The 18,519-nt window shown below is 43.6% G+C and overlaps 1 protein-coding gene across 4 annotated transcripts; it reads right to left on the minus strand.

Moving 5' to 3' along the window:
* Positions 1 to 3,504: 3,504 nt before the first annotated feature.
* On the minus strand, positions 3,505 to 17,946 carry LOC148685980 (uncharacterized). Of its 4 annotated transcripts, XM_088668078.1 has the most exons (4): positions 17,691 to 17,946; positions 15,462 to 15,562; positions 10,907 to 10,990; positions 4,825 to 5,284 (listed from the first exon to the last, which is right to left on the minus strand). In XM_088668078.1, exons 1-4 carry the CDS (start codon positions 17,851 to 17,853, stop codon positions 5,276 to 5,278), a joined length of 357 nt encoding a protein of 118 aa, XP_088524204.1. In that variant the 5' UTR covers positions 17,854 to 17,946; the 3' UTR covers positions 4,825 to 5,275. The 4 variants fall into 4 exon arrangements, 1 of the variants encoding a protein (XP_088524204.1); XR_015949642.1 differs by lacking the exons at positions 10,907 to 10,990; positions 17,691 to 17,946 and adding an exon at positions 17,450 to 17,589 and having other exon boundaries at positions 3,505 to 5,284; XR_015949640.1 differs by lacking the exons at positions 4,825 to 5,284; positions 17,691 to 17,946 and adding an exon at positions 17,450 to 17,623 and having other exon boundaries at positions 10,690 to 10,990.
* Between the last annotated feature and the right edge of the window lie 573 nt (positions 17,947 to 18,519).

The following is an 18,519-nucleotide window of genomic DNA, read 5'->3' on the forward strand; positions in this document are numbered from 1 at the left end:
CAGAGAAGAGAAGAAATTCAGGGGTCCTGTATGGTGACCTGGATGGCAAGAGACTGTAAACAGGGGGTGGGGTGAAGGGAAAGTGATGTTGTGATTATAAGGATGGATTAACAGGTTTATAACTGGTCTGCTGATTTTGGAATTTGCTGGATTGGGGGGGGTGGAGCCGGTAATCGGGGATGTAAGGTTAAATTGAGAATAGTTATAGTTTTAAAAGTGAATGGATTTTGGAAAATGTGAAAATATGGAGGCTTATAGAGGGAGAAAAAAAATTAGGCACGGGAAGAGAAAATGGGAGTTTGAATTTTCAGTGATTTGAATATTAGATGAAAATGTTAACAATTGATTTATAAGTTGTATAAGATACAAAGGTGTATTTTTATAAAGTAAGAAACTGTTGCAGATGATAAAAAAGGGATGAAAACCGGGGAAGGGGGGGAGGGGAAGCCCATAAAATATGGTTTTTCAACTATGAATGCAAGAAAAATTTTTCTGTTTTGTATTGTTTTTTTCTTTTTCTTTTTTTTCTTCGCCCTTTCTTTTTCCCCTTTTTTTCCTATTTCTATTTTTCTCTTTTTTTGGTATAACAATAGATGGTTGGATGGATGTCCTCCTGCGTACTGCCCTGGTTTGCTGGAGCTCCCTGGTGGCAGGGGGGGGCTTTGGGGTCAGGGGAGGGGGAGGAGGACAGAAATCCAAGCATAAAATGGACCATTTCTGACTGTTCACAAACATGGGATACTTCTGTGGCAGGGGAGGACCCATGTGGGTGGGTAGGAAGGAGGTGGAAAAGGGGTTTAAGTATGTACCGTTTTTTTGTTTTTTTGTATTTTGTAAAATTAATAAAAAGTATGTTTAAAAAAAAAAAACAAGATGAATCAATGGTCTGATTCAGTATAAGGTATCTTATTGTGTTCCTGTTGAGTTCTTGAAACTGAGTTGGCTGAATTAGTGGGGATAAAGGCAAACAAAAAGTGCTGAGGTACAGTTAACAAGCAGAATGTAGCAGAGGCTCAAGCTGAGTTCGTTACAGAGACTGCTTGAAAAACTGTACATTCATTGCCTTGTCCCCACTGTGGAGAATTTCCACATCATCCTTTAACTAGTCAGGGGCTGTTATTTTAGCACTTAGTTACTTGTTGATTCATAAAACTTCCAGTGCTGTACTAGCAAGCTGTAGCAGGGTTTCTTACGTTTCTTACACAGAACATCTAGTCACTTAGGTTTACTGTGCTGGATCAGCAGAGTCTCCTGGAATCTGTTTGTGATCCTAATTCTGTGCAGTGGAGTTTGGTCCATTTTGGCAAATATAGCACTGCCCTGCCAACCTCAGTAAACCCTCAACCAGCCAACAACTGCCCGCCTTCTTGTTTGCAACCAATCCAGGGGGCAGCACTGCTTGTCACCTTCCTCTTCCTTAGTCTCAGTCTTCGAGTTGCACGATTCAGGGAGGATGTCAGGAGTCCAGGTTCCCAGCTTGATAACACAGTAAGCATAGCTAAAGGTGGATTTATTGCAAAAACAAACAGTTCCAGACAGCTCTAACAAAGCCTCCGGCAGCATTACTCAAGATGACCCTTCTGAAGACTCCTTCCGGCATTGACAGAAGATATTGAACTTACAAACCTTATGTCTCTTGTTTTGCTTCCTATCTTGCAGCCCTCCCATTCGCCGACTTCTTGTACTTAGTGGATCAGCTCCCGCCTCTTCCTTTTCTGAAAGGCTTCTCTGAGTTCTTTCGCGCCTATTTGTACTTCCGGCAAGCTCTGGCTGCATTCTAGCCTGCTCTCAGGTATCAGCTACTGCTTTATCAGCCAGCCCGTCAAGGTCAGGAAGTGCGGAAGTCTGCAGCTGTCGGCTCTCCCCAGCCTGACTAACATCAAAGCTTCTCTGTTCCTGGCTGCTTTCTGGAGTTGGCTGCAAACCTTCGTTGGAGCTGGCTCCTTCCTGACAGAGGTGTATGGGGACAAATACTAGAATCAGCTGGCTCTGCCTGTCATTGGTTCTGGCTGAAATGGTTTTTCTTCTGAGCAACAGGGCTGAAGAGACTGTGGAAGGCCAGGTATATTTGTGAGTGACAGAAGGTATCTTGGCAGATTTCTCTGCATATGTGATTATTTTATGATTTTATGGGTCTCATTGATGAACAGATGGGGGAAAGTGAAGATCACTTCTTGCCTGCTGGTCATAACTTGACACTATAGGCATACTTTTAAAACCAAGAAGACCAAAACTTTAATAAAGAATTGGGGGGGGGGGATTACAATTTACTTGAGAGACCACTGTAAGGAGATGAAAACATTAGCAGGATTGCAATAACACTTGTATTGTAGAAATTACTATGGATAAAATGGAGAGACATGAAACTTGGATGATGAAATAACATGCAGTTGAAAAGGTTGATAATAGGACCCATGGAGGGGAAGGTGGGAAGTCTAGAGACTCTGAGAAATCTCTAAGTATGGATATGTATTTGGTAATATTATAATACACTTGTAAAGTCAAATAAAAAATATTTCAAAAATATATAATCAAATAAAAATCTGATTGTACCCCCCGTTTCCATTTCATGTTTGTGCAGAAATGTAGAGCTCTATAGCTCTAGAATGCCAAATTTGTGTTTGTTTCTCTGTGTGAAATTCAGGAAATTGCAAAAGCCCCTTTATTTCAAACAATATGCCTTGCTTTGACCACTGCTAAAAAAAATGGCGGGGTATGGCCAGGACCCCTCACAGTCAGCTGAAAGCATAAACATGCTTCCTGCTGCATTTGTCATCCTACTGCTGCAGTTCTGCTTATCTGTATAGACTCTGCAGGGTCAAAAGAGGCATTACAGGGAATGTCTACAGATGCAGAGCAGCTTATCTTCCTTTGGTAGAATAGGGAAATGTAACTTATAAGAATCTACAGGGAACAGATATGAATGTGGTGGCTGATAATGTTAAGCTTCACTGAGGTTCAGTTCTCAGCAGCAACTAACGGCGGATTCATATTGTGAGGTGAAACCCTGTGTGGAATTGTATATTATAAACCTATTCAGAAAGCGTAGTAATTGGAGTAAATTACTATTATTACCCATTTAATTTCCTTCACAGTTGGTACTTGGTATCAGCTGACACTTTGAGGATGGTTTCAATGGAATTGTATGTACCTCACACAATCAAATATGAAATATTTTTTTAAAAGTAGGGTGGGTTTTGGGGTCGCTGTTTTTTTGAAGCCTCGTCTACAATGCTAGTGTCAGTGATTTGTGAAAGATTGCAATTCGTGAAACTTAAAAAAATTAAGTACTATTAGCACTGAGATATGAAATAAAAAGCTTGCTGCTTCTTAATAAAATCGCATTTCGCAACACTTTGCATCATGTTCCCAACAAGCATTGTTGTGACACCTGCTAGTTAAAGGATTTGAATGCTAATTACAGCAAAGAATATATATGGAAATTGCAACCTGGAGCAAGGAAATACAGGAACCTTGAGGGAGGAACATAGAAATGATTACTCATCAATGCAACATAACATATATTTGAAGAAAAAGAAAGGAATGGGTTTAAATTTGAAGGGACGTTTAAATGAATAGCATGCAATTATACATTAGGGCCTGAAAAAACAATTTTTTATACACGGTGTCATTATTAACAATGGGCAACTTATGGCACCTTTGTTTTGTAATGCTTCTGAAAATTCACCATGACCTATTAATTCATCCTGACTTGCTTGCACAAAGCTTGCATGAAAGTAGGATTGCATCTCATCTTCATTGACCACTCTCATGTGTTTGTGGGGAAATTATATGACAATGAGCATTTGATAGGGTTGCCATATTTCAAAAAGTGAAAATTTGGACACAAAAAGTTGTTGAACTTTTTACTTTGGGGGGTGGGCAAAGTTTTTGACCTATTTTTAAGGAAACTCTCAAAATTCAACACTTTCAACATGGGTTGACATACATCTGGATTTTCCCGGACATTTCAACAAATTCTGCTTGGCCACTGTTTACAATGGCCAAATCTCAACTATGTCTGACGTATGGCAACCATAACTTCTAGAGTGTTTATAAACCTTCCTGTTAATTATTTGCTCATTCCACACTTTTCAATGTATTTCCCTGCCACTTTCCTATTTGCAGGTCTACTCTACTAATTACATTTCTATGGTCTGAGTCTGCCTTTCAGCAAATACAGCTTCACGGTCCTACCCCTTTCATACATTAACTAACATTGTGCTTGTTAGTTATGTTTTGACTGCAAATCTCCCACAGCATTCACATGGGAGTTTATTCCACTTCCCTGATGCTTCCATAACTGTTAATGTACACATTACATTGGACCTTTCATGTGATGCAAAAGCCGCTTTTAGAAATATAGCAGAATATAGTGCAAGTTTAGCCATCATTTCCATGTTATTTGCAAACAGATTTTTTATGGAAGCAAATAACACAGGAATGAGTGCTATACTTGTGCTGTATTCCCAGAAGTGTCTTTCATGTCATGCAAAAACTCAAATATAATGTGAAAATTAGCAGTTTGGAAAACATCGGGAAAATGGAATAAACTCTATATGAATGCATCATGCCAGCCCAGTGGTATTTCCAAAGTGTGCAGTAACTCCCCTACTGGCAGGTGCCTGCTGAATTACACCTTCTCTTTTAAAATGTACAATAATGTGTGTGTGTGTGTGTGTGTGTGTGTGTGTGTGTGTGGATTACAAGTTCTTAGTCCAATCTTGCAAAAGTCAGTGGATTTTCATACGGTCCCCAAGAAATGTTCCCAAATCCACACCCTCCGTTTTGTACGAAAGAAAGGTCTGATGGAGGTAGAATGGCTTCACTTGCTACAAGATTTATAGGCTACTCAGCACTCCCAGGGCAGTGATTGTTTACAATCAATGGCTAATTGCTGATGATTCATAGTTAAATATCCATAGGTTTGCCATTGCTTTTCTCCCAAGAAGCAGGCGTCTTTTAATTTCGGGACTGCTGTCACCATCTGCAATGATCATGGAACCCAAGAAAGTAAAATCTCTCACTGCCTCCATTTCTTCCCCTTCTATTTGCCAGGAGGGGATGGGACCAGTGGCCATGATCTTAGTTTTTTTGATGTTGAGCTTCAGACCATATTTTGCGCTCTCCTCATTCACCTTCATTAAAAGGTTCTTTAATTCCTCCTCACTTTCTGCCATCAAGGTTGTGTCATCAGCATATCTGAGGTTGTTGTTAATATTTCTTCCGGCAATCTTAATTCCAGTTTGGCATTCATCCAGTCCAGCCTTTCGCATCATGAATTCTGCATATAAGTTAAATAAGCAGGGAGACAATATACAGCCAATGAGAAGGTACTCACACGTAAAGGCACAATTTATGCATCTCCATGTAGTGGTTGCCTCTTGCACAAATGCCTTCCAGTTTTGAGCACAGTGGTGGACTCACACATCCACAGTCTTTGGGGTAATTGTATGGGATCCACCAACCCTTATTCTTGAAGAAATCCAGCATGGGGTGGGGTGAGGGTTAACCTTTGAACTGTGCACTACAAATGAGAAATAAACAGTTTAAAGCAAGAATGGGTAGGGTATGATAACTTTTTGAGAGATTTCCCACCCTTTGGCATACTGTCCATTTCTAAATGGGATTTTAGGAGGTAATTGGCTAGTTGCTGTTGGAAACAGAATGCTCAACTTGATGGGTCATAGTTTGATTCAGTAAAGCAATTCTCCCGCATTGTAATGTTCTTCCTATCAAATCCAAACCCATTTTGTCCACTCTAAGCCAGGTATGTAGCTGTTTCTCTTCGCACAGTAATGTTCAAATTAATGTCAAAAGAACACTGTATTCCACTCAGCATGCCTCTGTCTAAAGAAGAAAAATTATTTATCTTGGCCTAGCTTACAGTGGTTAGGAATAAAACCCAGAGCCTATTGGATTAAGGAAGAAATGACAAACCAATTCGAGATATTTCTGTACAATGCTGTTGTCACAATTCCATAGATTTAGGTTCTACAGCCATATATTCCATCTACAACTCCTCAAGAAATATGCAGTGCATATACTCAAAAGTGTAGCATTCTGAACATCTTAACCTGTCCTTTTATTTAGTTTGCTGACACATGCCCAGCAATGCGCTTTATCTTGTAAAAGGTTACTGTATTATGATTTACAAAGTTTCTGCCTTAAAGTAAAGAAGCCTATATGAATGCCAGAGGGAGTAGAATTGTCTCCAAGAGACTTCCATTCTCAAACATCTTATGCCAAACTCTTAACATGGCAAAATCCATGAATAGAATGAGTGTTAGACCATAGGAAACTAGTGCCATAAAGCAGTTATGTCTATCTGCTTTAGTTTTGACATACATGGGGCTCCCTCTGAAGACAATCTAGAAACTGTAGATGATGCAGAATTCAGAGGCCCCATTGCTAGCAAAGACCACACACTCTTAACATATAAAACCAATTCTGGTTAAGCTGCATTGTTTTGCAGAATCATCTCTGAGCCCAGTGCAAAATGTTGGTTTTAACTTATAAGGCAGTACATGACTTGAAATCATCATATCTTGTGAGATGTCTTTTGCTACCTAGACCCTGAGATCATAACTGGAGGACTATATTTACAAGTCCCTTCCAACAGAACTCCAGAAGATGACCATAAGAGATCAGACCTCTTTATTGGTGTCCCATTGCAAGTAAAATGTTCACCCAAGGGACGGTCACCTGGTTCCAACATTAATATTTCAACTCCATGTTAACATCTCTGATGTATGGGTTGGCATTTTATCTGGGTAATCTTTTGGTGATCTTACGCATATCGGAGGAAAATAAGTGTTTGTTATTCATAATTATTGTATGGTCACTTTTAGCTTGTTGGCTTTCTGGTTTTAAATGTTGCAATCCATATTGAAATTTATTTTCACAAGTCACTTTGAGACTTCCTTATGCAAAACAACAATTAAAATTTATGATGATAATAAGAACAAGAGGTTGCACATCCTACGTGAATTGTGTCTTTCTGTCCCTGTTGCTTCTTGAAACCCATTTTTACATGGCCTAATAACATGTACAGGTACATTTTACATTGATACTCTGGGGTTCAAGATCTTGGGAACATCTCAAGACGTACTGCTAGACACAATCAACTTACAGGCTGCAGGCTCACCAAGCGGGTGGGTGAATTTGAGAACAAAAGTAAGGGAACCCGGTTGTTCTCCAACACTGCCTAGGTGTCAGTATTTACAGCATAAAAATGACCACTAGTTTGATCAACTTGGTCAACTAAAGTTGAAGTCCAGGTGAACATCATATGAGCTGGTTCTAGGTGTTGCCACAAGGAGGAGTTGTGAACAAACAATTGGAACAAAGAGCAAACTAGAATGAGCACTCACACTATAATGTGGGTGCCTTTTGCGGGATAGTGTGTGATGCTACAGTTCCCAGGGAACTTGCTAGTAGAAGGGGGCTGGCCTGCTTCTCAGTGTATTATTCAGAGATTCACGCCCAGCCTCAGCTTTAAGTGGGGCCAGACCCATTATAAATAGGGGGAGGAGCTGGTATTAGCCAGGCAGTCGGCTCTGGAGAGTCACCCTCCCTACCCTTCCTTTATTAATGTTTTCATTGTTTGCAGGTTAACCTTTTCTTCCTGTTTAGTGGGCACTGAAGGACTGGGAAGAAATTTTCCTGCATTGGCAGGTTTTGTCTTCGCCGTAGCTATTCTTCACAACTTTGGCGGTTATGGCCTTGGGTGGAATCCTTTAGTCTTTTCTTCCCTATAATGTGTGTGTGTGAAGTGGTGACTCACTCCCCTGCGGCTGCAATTCCAGGGTCCCCTCTTAAAGGGGTTACATAAATGGGTGTCACTGGTCATACACTGAAAGGTTGTCAGTGAACTACCCTGCGTGCAGGGATATGGGCTCAGCTGCCTGACTACACTTACATTGCTCATATCCCATTTACCCTGATGAGCCCCAGTTCCCCCCGGCTGGGAGGCTGGGAGGGATACACGCCCAAGGCCTAAGCCAAGGTCTTCCTACATTCAGAAGTTTAATAAAGTTGTGGCCTAATTTTAATTCCATAATGTTGTCAGAGTCTTCATTTCCTTTCCCACATTTCCTGGGGGCTGGGGCTGTCGCGCCTGCTCAGGCAATAGAAGACTGACCTTACACTTGGGTTAAAATATAACAGATTATACTGAGTTGCTCAATACTGTACTAAGCAAGGGTCTTTTGACAAGGACAAAATTTGTTTAATTGCCTTTTCAGCAAATGCCAGTTACTCTAAATTTCTCCCTTTCTTCCATTTGTCATGAGGAAGGTCTAATTTCTAGAATAAACTAAACACATGTTTGTCTTACTGATTATTGTTGTTTCCACAAGTGATGATGAGAATTCAGGAAACTCTCCCATATACAACTGGAGTTGAATTCTGCTCTCTGCAGGGTTTAGGTTCAGGCCTGTCTTGTGCACTTGAACGAAGCAGGACTGATACATGGGGAGTTCATTCTTGTTTTCTACAGGGTTCAACTGCATGAATAACCAATCCAGACATGTCTCTACCTGGCCCACAACAAACAACAAATATGATGTATGGGGTTGGGCAGGTGAATGAGCTTTGGAGAAAGCAGCCTGCTGGGCCAAATGGGGAGGCCTGATAGACCAAATCTGGCCCATAGACCAGAGGTTTTCCATCCCTGCTCTCCTAATTTTTGTCATAATTCATCTATTGAATCAGTTTTACACACACACACACACACACACACACACACACACACACTGACTCAGAGAAGTTCAGCTGTAGTTGTTTACAGGCTGTATAAACAGGCACGCTAATTGTTTTCTTCCGCTATTCATTTCAGAAATGAGGCATTGCCAACCCTAATTTGTAAAACCATTGGCTACATTTTAAAATCTTGCCTGCATGTCCAGTGCTTGGTTAATGAATTTTTCTTTTCTTTAAATGCACTCACGTGTTAATGGAAGAAACGCATCTATGATTTTAGGCAGTATTTACTCATGCACTAAATTAATTTCTCCCCTAAAAATAACTCTTGGATATTAAATACACTGAAATGTATTAACAGAATGTTAAGGATGAATAGTTAAAATTTAAGAAGCTAGAGCATGCTAAAGTCATAGCTGGCTTCCGTGTATTCACTGCCTATTTTCCTAACCTTCTGCCACTGCAGGATGCCCACTACTACAGGATCCCTGATTGGTAGCCCTCCAGCCTCCACCTGAAAACCTCCATCCCATAGTCTAAGAGCTGGTGCCAGCAGAAAGTGCAAATCCTGTTCTTTAGGCGAGATCTGATCTATGTACCTGTTATTTGCATGTAGGGTACATTCATGTACAGAGCATAGTGGGACCGTGCTTTTAGAAACATAGAAAGCTACTTTATACCATGTCCAACCATTGCCCCATCTAGCTCAATATAGAGTCCATATCAGGAATCCTGGAAAACCCCAGGCGAGACATTTAAACTACAGTCTTCAAAAATCTTGCCCAGATTACATATTTTACCTTTTGCGGCACTGGTTTCATGCAAAATTAAAATAGAATATGCCAAGCTCAGATTTCAAATTGCAATCTTCGGTTCTACATCCCAAAGCTATTATTCATTTTTTTTTTCATTACTCATTTATTTATTTATTCATATTAAGATGCAAATTCATGCTCGCCTTTATTTAAGTTTGTGTACTATATTTATAATTTGATTTCTGCCTTTCCTTTGTGGCTTCTGCTCTCAAGAAGGAAGATGAAAATTCTGAATATGCAATATAAATGTTGATAACAGGTAGGTAGCCGTGTTGGTCTGGATCGAAGTAAAATAAAAAAAATTCCTTCAGTAGCACCTTAAAGACCAACTAAGTTTTTATTTTGGTATGAGCTTTCGTGTGCATGCACACTTCTTCAGATACAGTGAAATGGAAGTTTCCAGGCACTTATGTAGAGAAGGGGTGGGGAGGGGTGGGGATGGGGAGGGGGGATCACTCAGAAGGGTGGTGGAAATGGGTGATTGACTGACTGATAGCTGTTGATGACCGCAAACGACTGCAAATGGTTTGCAGTCGTTTGCGGTCATCAACAGCTATCAGTCAGTCAATCACCCATTTCCACCACCCTTCTGAGTGATCCCCCCTCCCCATCCCCACCCCTCCCCACCCCTTCTCTACATAAGTGCCTGGAAACTTCCATTTCACTGTATCTGAAGAAGTGTGCATGCACACGAAAGCTCATACCAAAATAAAAACTTAGTTGGTCTTTAAGGTGCTACTGAAGGAATAAATGTTGATAATGTGAACCATTATCTAGACATGTTGTAGAATCAACTTGCGTGTAAATCCTAGTACTAATACTACTACTAATAATAAGGAGTTATTTTGTCCTAAACATTTACCTACTATTTTTAACCCATCAAACAATGCACCTGCAGGTCCGGATTACCATAGCCACACCTTGGAGCAGTAGTTTAAACTGAATGTTCTTTACACACACAAAAGGGCACAATTCACAGCCTCCATTGTGGGTATTTTCAGGCTATGTTGGTTGCAATACATTCTGCTTTATCAGCTCTACATTTGGGGTAGGGTTTTATTTTTTTGTAGCCTAGGCTGTAGTTGATCAGCTGTCTCTATTAACATATTTAAATCAACAGATGGAAGACGTATTCTGCCCAAACAGCAACTGGGGGGGGGACACACACACATAGAAAACAATTTTTCTCTTTTTGTGGAATTATCCAATAAACTTTTTGGCAGCACCATAAAAAGCAGAACTAGGATATTACATTGTAGTCTTGTCCCAAAACCTGTCCTCCAATTTTTTGATAAAGTTTTCTTCTCCTATCAGAGATGTGTCTGTTTCTCTGCCTCATTAAAGGATGCTTTAGGATTTCTCCGTTATTTTATGATACTTTATGTTACTTTATGATAGTGACGTGGCCAAGGGCGGGGTGTCTGCTTCCCTCCAGCACTCTGTAGCCTCCTTGGCTGCCCATGCTTCCTGATCTGAAAAAACAAAAGCACAGGAGATTTTTCCACGTGACATCTTCTCCTGGACTTTAATTGAAATGCAGAAAGCCAGGGAGGCCAGCTACCAGAAGTAGTTAGCCGAGCGGTGCAGGAAAGCTATGTTGCAAACCTGGCTCCGCCATGCTGAGCATCACTGCTCCTTAGCTAAGGTTACCAGATGTCCCCGTTTCCCGGGGACAGTCCCCGGATTTACAAATCAGTCCCCATTCCAAATCCATTGAAGTTGAAAAGTGTCCCCGGATTCATTGAAAAAATCTAGTAACCTTATACTTATCGAGAGGGAGACACCTCTGCTGCTGTGCCCGAACCACACTGTGCTCCCCACAAATTGCTCCTCCTCAGTAAGTGGCAGTGACGCTCAGCATTGGGAAGCCAGTTGTGTGGCATCACCCTGCCTGCACCATCCCACTGACCACTGCTACTAGCTGCCAAGAGCCTAAGACTGATACACTCCCTGATTTCGTTGTTAATGGAAGTTGTTCTTGTGGGAATGTTAAGGAAAGGATATATTGAATAAGTATTATCCTTCCTTCATGTAGCAGAGCAGATTCCTCTCAATATAGCAGGAAGCTAGTTTGCATATTCATTTGAATCTCTTTAGTTAAGTAATCCAATATGTCTTGCCCAGATGGATTATTCCTGGTGTTCCCTTTTATCCCACTTAAAAGAATAAAGACACAAGAGTCTTTGGCCACCTCATGAGAAGAGAAGACCCCCTGGAAAAGACCCTGATGTTGGGAAAGATTGAGGGCACTAGGAGAAGGGGACGACAGAGGACGAGATGGTTGGACAGTGTTCTCGAAGCTACGAACATGAGTTTGACCAAACTGCGGGAGGCAGTGGAAGACAGGAGTGCCTGGCGTGCTATGGTCCATGGGGTCACGAAGAGTTGGACACGACTAAACGACTAAACAACAACAAGAAGAAGAAGTTTACTAAAATTTCAGTTCATGATTAGATCACTGAAAGGCAGGCTTTACTTAGTAAATCTGTGAGTTCACCTCACATGGAGATTGAGCTCATGTGCTGCTGGCTGAGAGCCAGCAGACAACAAAAATACATTAAGAGAACAAAATGGCTGCAGGAGAGCAGCATGGCATCAAGAGAGCGGCAAGCAAGAGATCAGCAAAAGAGAGAGATCAAGAGAGAAAATGGCTGTGTGACACCAGTGTGGTGTAGTGTAAGAGCGGTAGACTCGTAATATGGGGACCCAGGTTGTTGTCTCCGCTCCTCCTTGGGCTAGTCACACTTCTTTGAAGTCTCTCAGCCCCACTCACCTCACAGAGTGTTTGTTGTGGAGGAGGAAGGGAAAGGAGAATGTGAGCTGCTTTGAGACTCCTTCGGGTAGTGATAAAGCGGGATATGAAATCCAAACTCCTCCTCCTCCTCCTCCTCCTCCTCCTCCTCCTCCTCCTCCTCCTCCTCCTCCTCCAGAGTCAGCCAGGGCCATGCCCCCTGCCTGTGCCCACTCTAAGGAAATAAGGAATATTGTACTTGACTGTTCCAATGTATTACACCCCACAGTTCCTTTTACTTTAAAAGAAAAGAAGAAACAGCGGCCAGACACAATTTAGGCAGCCTTTCCACCTACCCACCAACCTGAGGCATCTTTGTCTTGTCTCTTTTTGCTCCACCCTCTTCATTCCTCTCTGTGTTCTGGGAGACCAGTGGAGAGGGAAGCTGCTCACAGCAGGAGGTGGAGACTCCCTGCCTTCTTCAGCAGTCTACCCTATCTCCTCTCCAGCCTACGCTTCTGCCTCTGATTCTGGACTGCCCTCTGCCACAGTCTCTTCCTGTTCACTAAACCCTGTTGCCACTTTGGCTTCCAACACCTTCTCATCCCAGTCTGCTCTCTCCTCTCCCCCTGACCACTCATCATCTTCCCACCACCAATCCCCTGGCTCTGAGCCTTCTTCCTCTGGGGATTCTCTTGGGGGGTTCCCCAACTGGTGCCTCCCACCACTCCTCTGCATCCGGCCAGTCCATGCTGTAGTTCTGGCCCTTCCAATCGTCCTCTAAAAATCCTGGCAGCCATAATGGCTTTCAGTATGTTTCTGATAAGTCAATCTTATGGACATCATGGCCCAGGAAACTCCCATAGTTTTTCTGCTTCTGTCAAAGAGTGGTATGTATTCCCGGAATATCTGCATTTCCTGGAATATCTCACCAAACCCAATAAACAGGTGGGACTCTAGAGCAAATATAAAAGAAATGGCATCAAAGAAGTGGACATATTAAACGTGGGCAAATAAATAGAACAGCCAATTAGGTGATGAGTTGTTGGTTAATGCCAGGTAAAGCTGGTCGGCAAGAGAAGCCACAATCATACATTCTTAATTTGATGGCTGGAAACAATTCAGGAAGCATTTCTAATGTGCATTTTCCTCCTTATCCATGGAGACAGTGGTTAATAATCAAAATGCTTTCACAAGTAATATGCTTCCCTGACACAAAAGTGGTCAGATGCATTATTTATGAAGATTAGCTGGCTAGATCTCTTCCTGGAAATAAGTTTACATAAGATTGGTTCCTGAGACAATGATTAAGAAGAAAATATTGGTAGAGTCTGAAGCTGCCATTTAAAAAACCCAGTCATTATTCAAATTCTTTTTTAGTGTTCATAATTTTTCCCCTTTTGTATTAGACATTTCTGACACTATACAATTCATGTCCAATTGATTATTGCATTTTTATGGGAACTTTTCATCGGGCCAATAAAGGCCACCGCAACTTGAGTGAAATAATCATCAATTTAATAAGCCTCCAAATTTCTAAGGCACAAACCTGCTGGCTAGATGGAAGCCATAGGACCCCCTTTCCTACAGAGCACTGGAATTGCTTGGGAATATTAGGGGTATGATTATCTTTTAGGTCTTTAGAACTTGACTGGATTCCTGAACCATTGATCTTCCTTGCTGCCTAGACCAATTGAGTTACACTCAACAGTAAGTTAACAGGAGATAAGGAGGGGAAGATGTAATGGAGTGTAAATAGAGTCTTTTGTGAGACGCCATTTGCTCAGGAGTTTTAACAAGTTCATTGAGTGCCATTATGACTAAGTGCACATTACACCTTTAAAGTACACTGAAAGTTCATTCTTTCCCTCAAAGAATTCTGGGCACTTCAGGTTGTTAAGAGCTGCTGAGAATGGCAACTCTGGGAGTGGTAAACTACAGTGCCCAGAATTCTTTGAGAGAATGTCTTTTGAATGTGCTTTAAAGGTACAGCCTTTAAAAGGGACCTGTCAAACACTTTGTAGGCATCTGTTGCCATTAGGAAACATCCTTACTCTATGGCCAAACATTCATGACATTTGGATTCTAGACAGCTCTGTGATCTACGATTTCATGACTGCATTTCATTTTCCATTTACGGGGGGTGGGGTGGGGTGGTGGTGGTCTAGAATGTCCCTATAAACAATAAAGGCAGTTTTAGATTCACCCTTTCTGCCCCCCCCCCCAAGTGAATATGAAATATATTTTCCCATTGTTTCTCAGCATGCCTAAAATGAATGTTTTGGTGGTAAAGAAATGTGAGTCAACTTCATGTTTTATGTTTCGTATCCTGCCCCCCTCCCCCACAAAACCCCATCCATTATTCTATTTCTGTTGCTAAGAGAAAGGGAATTGTTGCCAAGTAACAAAAAAAACTGTGTCCAGCACGTACCAGTATGTTCTGTGTCGCATATGAAATGCAACACCCTCTGTCCCCAACAGTTCTCAAGGACAAGAAGAGAGTCAACCGCACATCACAGTCTAGATGGGGAAGGAGCATTGAGTGGGCCTTTCTGATTCAGAAAGACTCAACAAGCTTTCCGGAAAGGTGTGTACAGTTAAGTTGGGTGCTAAGTGACCTCCTCCAGAGTAAAGCTGATGATGCTAAAACAGTATCACTGCACATATGTTTGCCTTATGAGAGACACCCCATTGGCAGAATCCCTTCCCCATCAGGATTATAGTCATTTCATTGCCAGTCCAAAGCTTATTTATTTGCTGAGCCACTTTAAAAGTTGTAGAGTTGTCTGTTTGTTTGCTCTACTTGTTTTTTCTCCCTCCCACCAGGATAGAACAATATGTATGTTTTATGTATTGCAGGGAAAGCCAACCTGGTGCCGTCCAGACATTGTTGAACTCCACAGTTCCGAGCCAATGGTCAGGGATGGTGGGAGTTGCTGGAGGGAAACTCTCTCTACCTGAAGATGCTGGGGTTTCAACTTGGGGCTTTCTGTGTGCAAAGCTGATGTTCTACCTTCACATTTCTTTTTTCATGTATTGTTTGCTTAGTCGTGTCCAACTCTTTGTGACCCCATGGGTCACGAAGTATTCATGTATACATCCCTGGTATCTATGAGGATGAAATGCGGCTTATTCTACCACAGAGGAGGAGGAGGAGGAGGAGGAGGAGGAGGAGGAGGAGGAGGAGGAGGAGGAGGAGGATTATTTATTACCTGTAGAGTGATTTCAGTTTTAGATATCTGAAGAGCCAATTTCTCCACTGTTTTCCTCTGGTCCTGAATATCCTCTGAGGATGCTGTCCAAGAGGTATCATCTGTATCAAATGAGAACATCAAGGACATAGATGGAGGCATTCTCAATCGTGGCTGTTAGTAAATCTCAGCCTTGCTATGTAGTTTTGGAAACAATCCCAAACTTCTCCTGTTTAAGACTTGCTTATAGTGACCAACAGTAAAAAGAGAACTAATGTTAATGTTTCTGATTTGCGTACCATTTCCTTTGTGAAATTTTAAATAAATGAAATAAACCTTGATAATTAAGCACCCCCACCCAAGTAATAATAATGCATTGCCACCAATGCTAGTCCTCTCAGATGAGACCCACTGAAATTCATAGGTATAACTCATTTATTTCAATGGGTCTGCTCCGAGTTTACAGCCCAATGTATTTTTATAGCATTTATGTCTGAACAAAGACTGAGAGGATAAGGCGCACCCTAAAGGCACTTACATTTTAGAAAACCTAGAAATAAAGGAAACAACAGAAGAAGAGGGAAATGGAGCCCAGGGGATGATTGGGAGGAAATATGTCATTGATTCAGTTAGGCATAATTGCTGTAGGTTTAGCTATAGTAAAAGTAATGGAACTAGGATGCTGTTTAGAGGAACATAGAACAAACCTGTTAGTTCAGGCCAATGGCCCATCTAATCCAAAAATCCTGTTCTCACAGTGGCCAACCAGATCCCAATGGGAATCCCAAAACTGGATGCAACAATGATGTCCGTAACAAGCTGCATGCAGAGGCACACTGCCTCTGACAGTGTCCACAGAGGGAAGGAAAAGGTGCTAAAGGGGTGTGTGGTCGCCCCACCTTCTTTTGCAAAGTGTTGCAGCAATTAAAGTCAAGAAGACCCTGCCAGAAGCATTCCAAGGGCTTATTATTACTACTAGTGGAATTCAGCCCGTTTAGTAAACGGGCGCTAGCTGGGCGGGAACAGAGGGGAAGCCCTGGGACTGCGCAGGCGTCGCCTCCACCAGCGGGGATGTGCGTGGAAGGCCCCAGGCTCCCCCTGGGTGGTTTGCTGTGGCGGCGGATGGGTGGTTTGTGTGTGTGTGTGTGTGTGTGTGTGTGTGTGTGTGTGTGTGTGTGAGAGAGAGAGAGAGAGAGAGAGAGAGAGAGAGAGAGAGAGAGAGAGAGAGAGAGAGAAGTGACCGGGGCTTCTCTGGGACGCGCCGCCTGCGCGAGCTAAGTGCGCATTGCAGCCAGGCTGGTGGCAAGTTTGCACTCAGGATCACTGTGGAATAGGGAGGAGTGAATGTATTGGGGGTGGGAAGGGTGGGGGGGTTGTGTGTGTGTGTGTGTGTGTGTGCGGTATGTGTGTGGAGAGAGATGTGGTGGTCAAGCCACTCCGGCTCCAGCCTCTTATCAAAAGGTTGCTGTGGCTCCCGTTTCCCTAAGCAACACCCAATAAAAGCCTCCATAAAAAATAAAAATAAAATAAAAGCACAGCCGAGAGAGGGGCAGACGCAGACGGCTTTCTCTCCCCTCCGCCCCAAATGCTCTAATTTCCCCTCAAACGCGGCCTGTCTGGACGGAGGAATCGAGGCGCTCGTTCGCTCGCTCGGCTGTCCGGAGACGGGAGAGTGCGTGAGGTAACCCTGGCCAGGCCCGGGAAAAGCTGCATCGCTGGAGAGAGCTTCATTCAACGGCTTCGGGGTGGGGTGGGGCAAATCTGAAGGTGGGTTTATGTCCGCGACCCCACGGACACTGCCGCCACACACACACACGCAGGGGGGAGGGGGAAGCAACGCCCTCCGGCCTGTATTCCCTCAGCCACACACGCACCCTGTCACCACCACGCCGGAAGCCTTTGAGAGAGGGGGAGGCCACGGCAGGGCCACGCCACCCCCACCCACCCACCTCCGTCCGTCCCTAATGCTGCCATAGTGCCTCTCCTGCCCCACAGCCTGTCACCCTCACCAAACGTTAAGGCTGAGGGCGGCACGATTGAGGCACCCAGCTGCTTGTTTAGTCTGAGGAAAACTATTGCGAGGCCGCCGCTACTACCCCGCCTCCTCACGGGCTGCTGCTGCTATTCCTCGCCGCCGCCAACGACTCCTTCCCTTGGCAGCCCCGCCTCCTCAGCGCCTGGGCCACTCAGCCCGTGCTCAGTAGGCCCCGCCCCCACCCCGCCTCCTCTTCCCCCCTCAGAGTTACGGACCCGAGCACAGAGAGGGAGGAAAGACCGCGGCCCCACCGCTCCTCTCACAGGCCAGGGAGGGTTGTGAGGAGGAGGCGGAGGAGGTGGCAGTGGACCAAGATGGCGGCATCAGGCTCCGGGGCGGCGGCTGCGGGAACCGGACCGGGCCCCTCCTCGTCGTCATACTGCTGGTTGTGGGGGGGGAGCGTAGGGGGGAATGGGGAAAAAGCAGCCTCCTCCTCCTCGCAATGAGGTGCTTGTCTGGCGGGAGCGGTGGTTGGCGGCCGCAGGCAAACTGCAAAGGGGTTGGGGGGGAGAGTGTGTGCGTGTGCGTTCCAAGACTCTGCGTCCAATCCCTGTGTCCCTGGGACACATGCGCATTAGCACGCAAAACGGGACGGGACTGGACGCAGGGACAACTTGGACTTTATTATATAGGATTACTCTTATTATTACTTTACAGTAAAGTTGGGTTTTGAGAAAGATTTGAAGGAAGTAAGGAAGCTGGTCTCTCAGAGAAGCATTCTGGGAGGCAGTTCCAGGCCTAAGGGGAAGCACAGGAGGAAAAGCAGGATTGTCTTGGGGAGGTAAAGAGCAAAGGTCATAGTTAGCCAATGTGTCAGCATATAGCAGGGGAGAGAAATGGCAGAGAGCAAGGCCAAGGGTTGTTCTCTCTCTCTCTCTCTCTCCCTCTCCCTCTCCCTCTCCCTCTCCCTCTCCCTCTCCCTCTCCGTTAGAAGTGCTTTTCCACTTTGAAAGACAAAAGCAAACCCAATGTGCAAAAAAGCAAAAAGAGAACACTTCAAATACAACCTTTAAAAAAAAGCAGTATGAAAAGTACAGAAAGTCA

This window comes from Zootoca vivipara, chromosome 4 (assembly GCF_965207765.1).
Source record: "Zootoca vivipara chromosome 4, rZooViv2.hap1.1, whole genome shotgun sequence".
NCBI classification, from domain to species: Eukaryota; Metazoa; Chordata; class Lepidosauria; order Squamata; family Lacertidae; genus Zootoca; species Zootoca vivipara.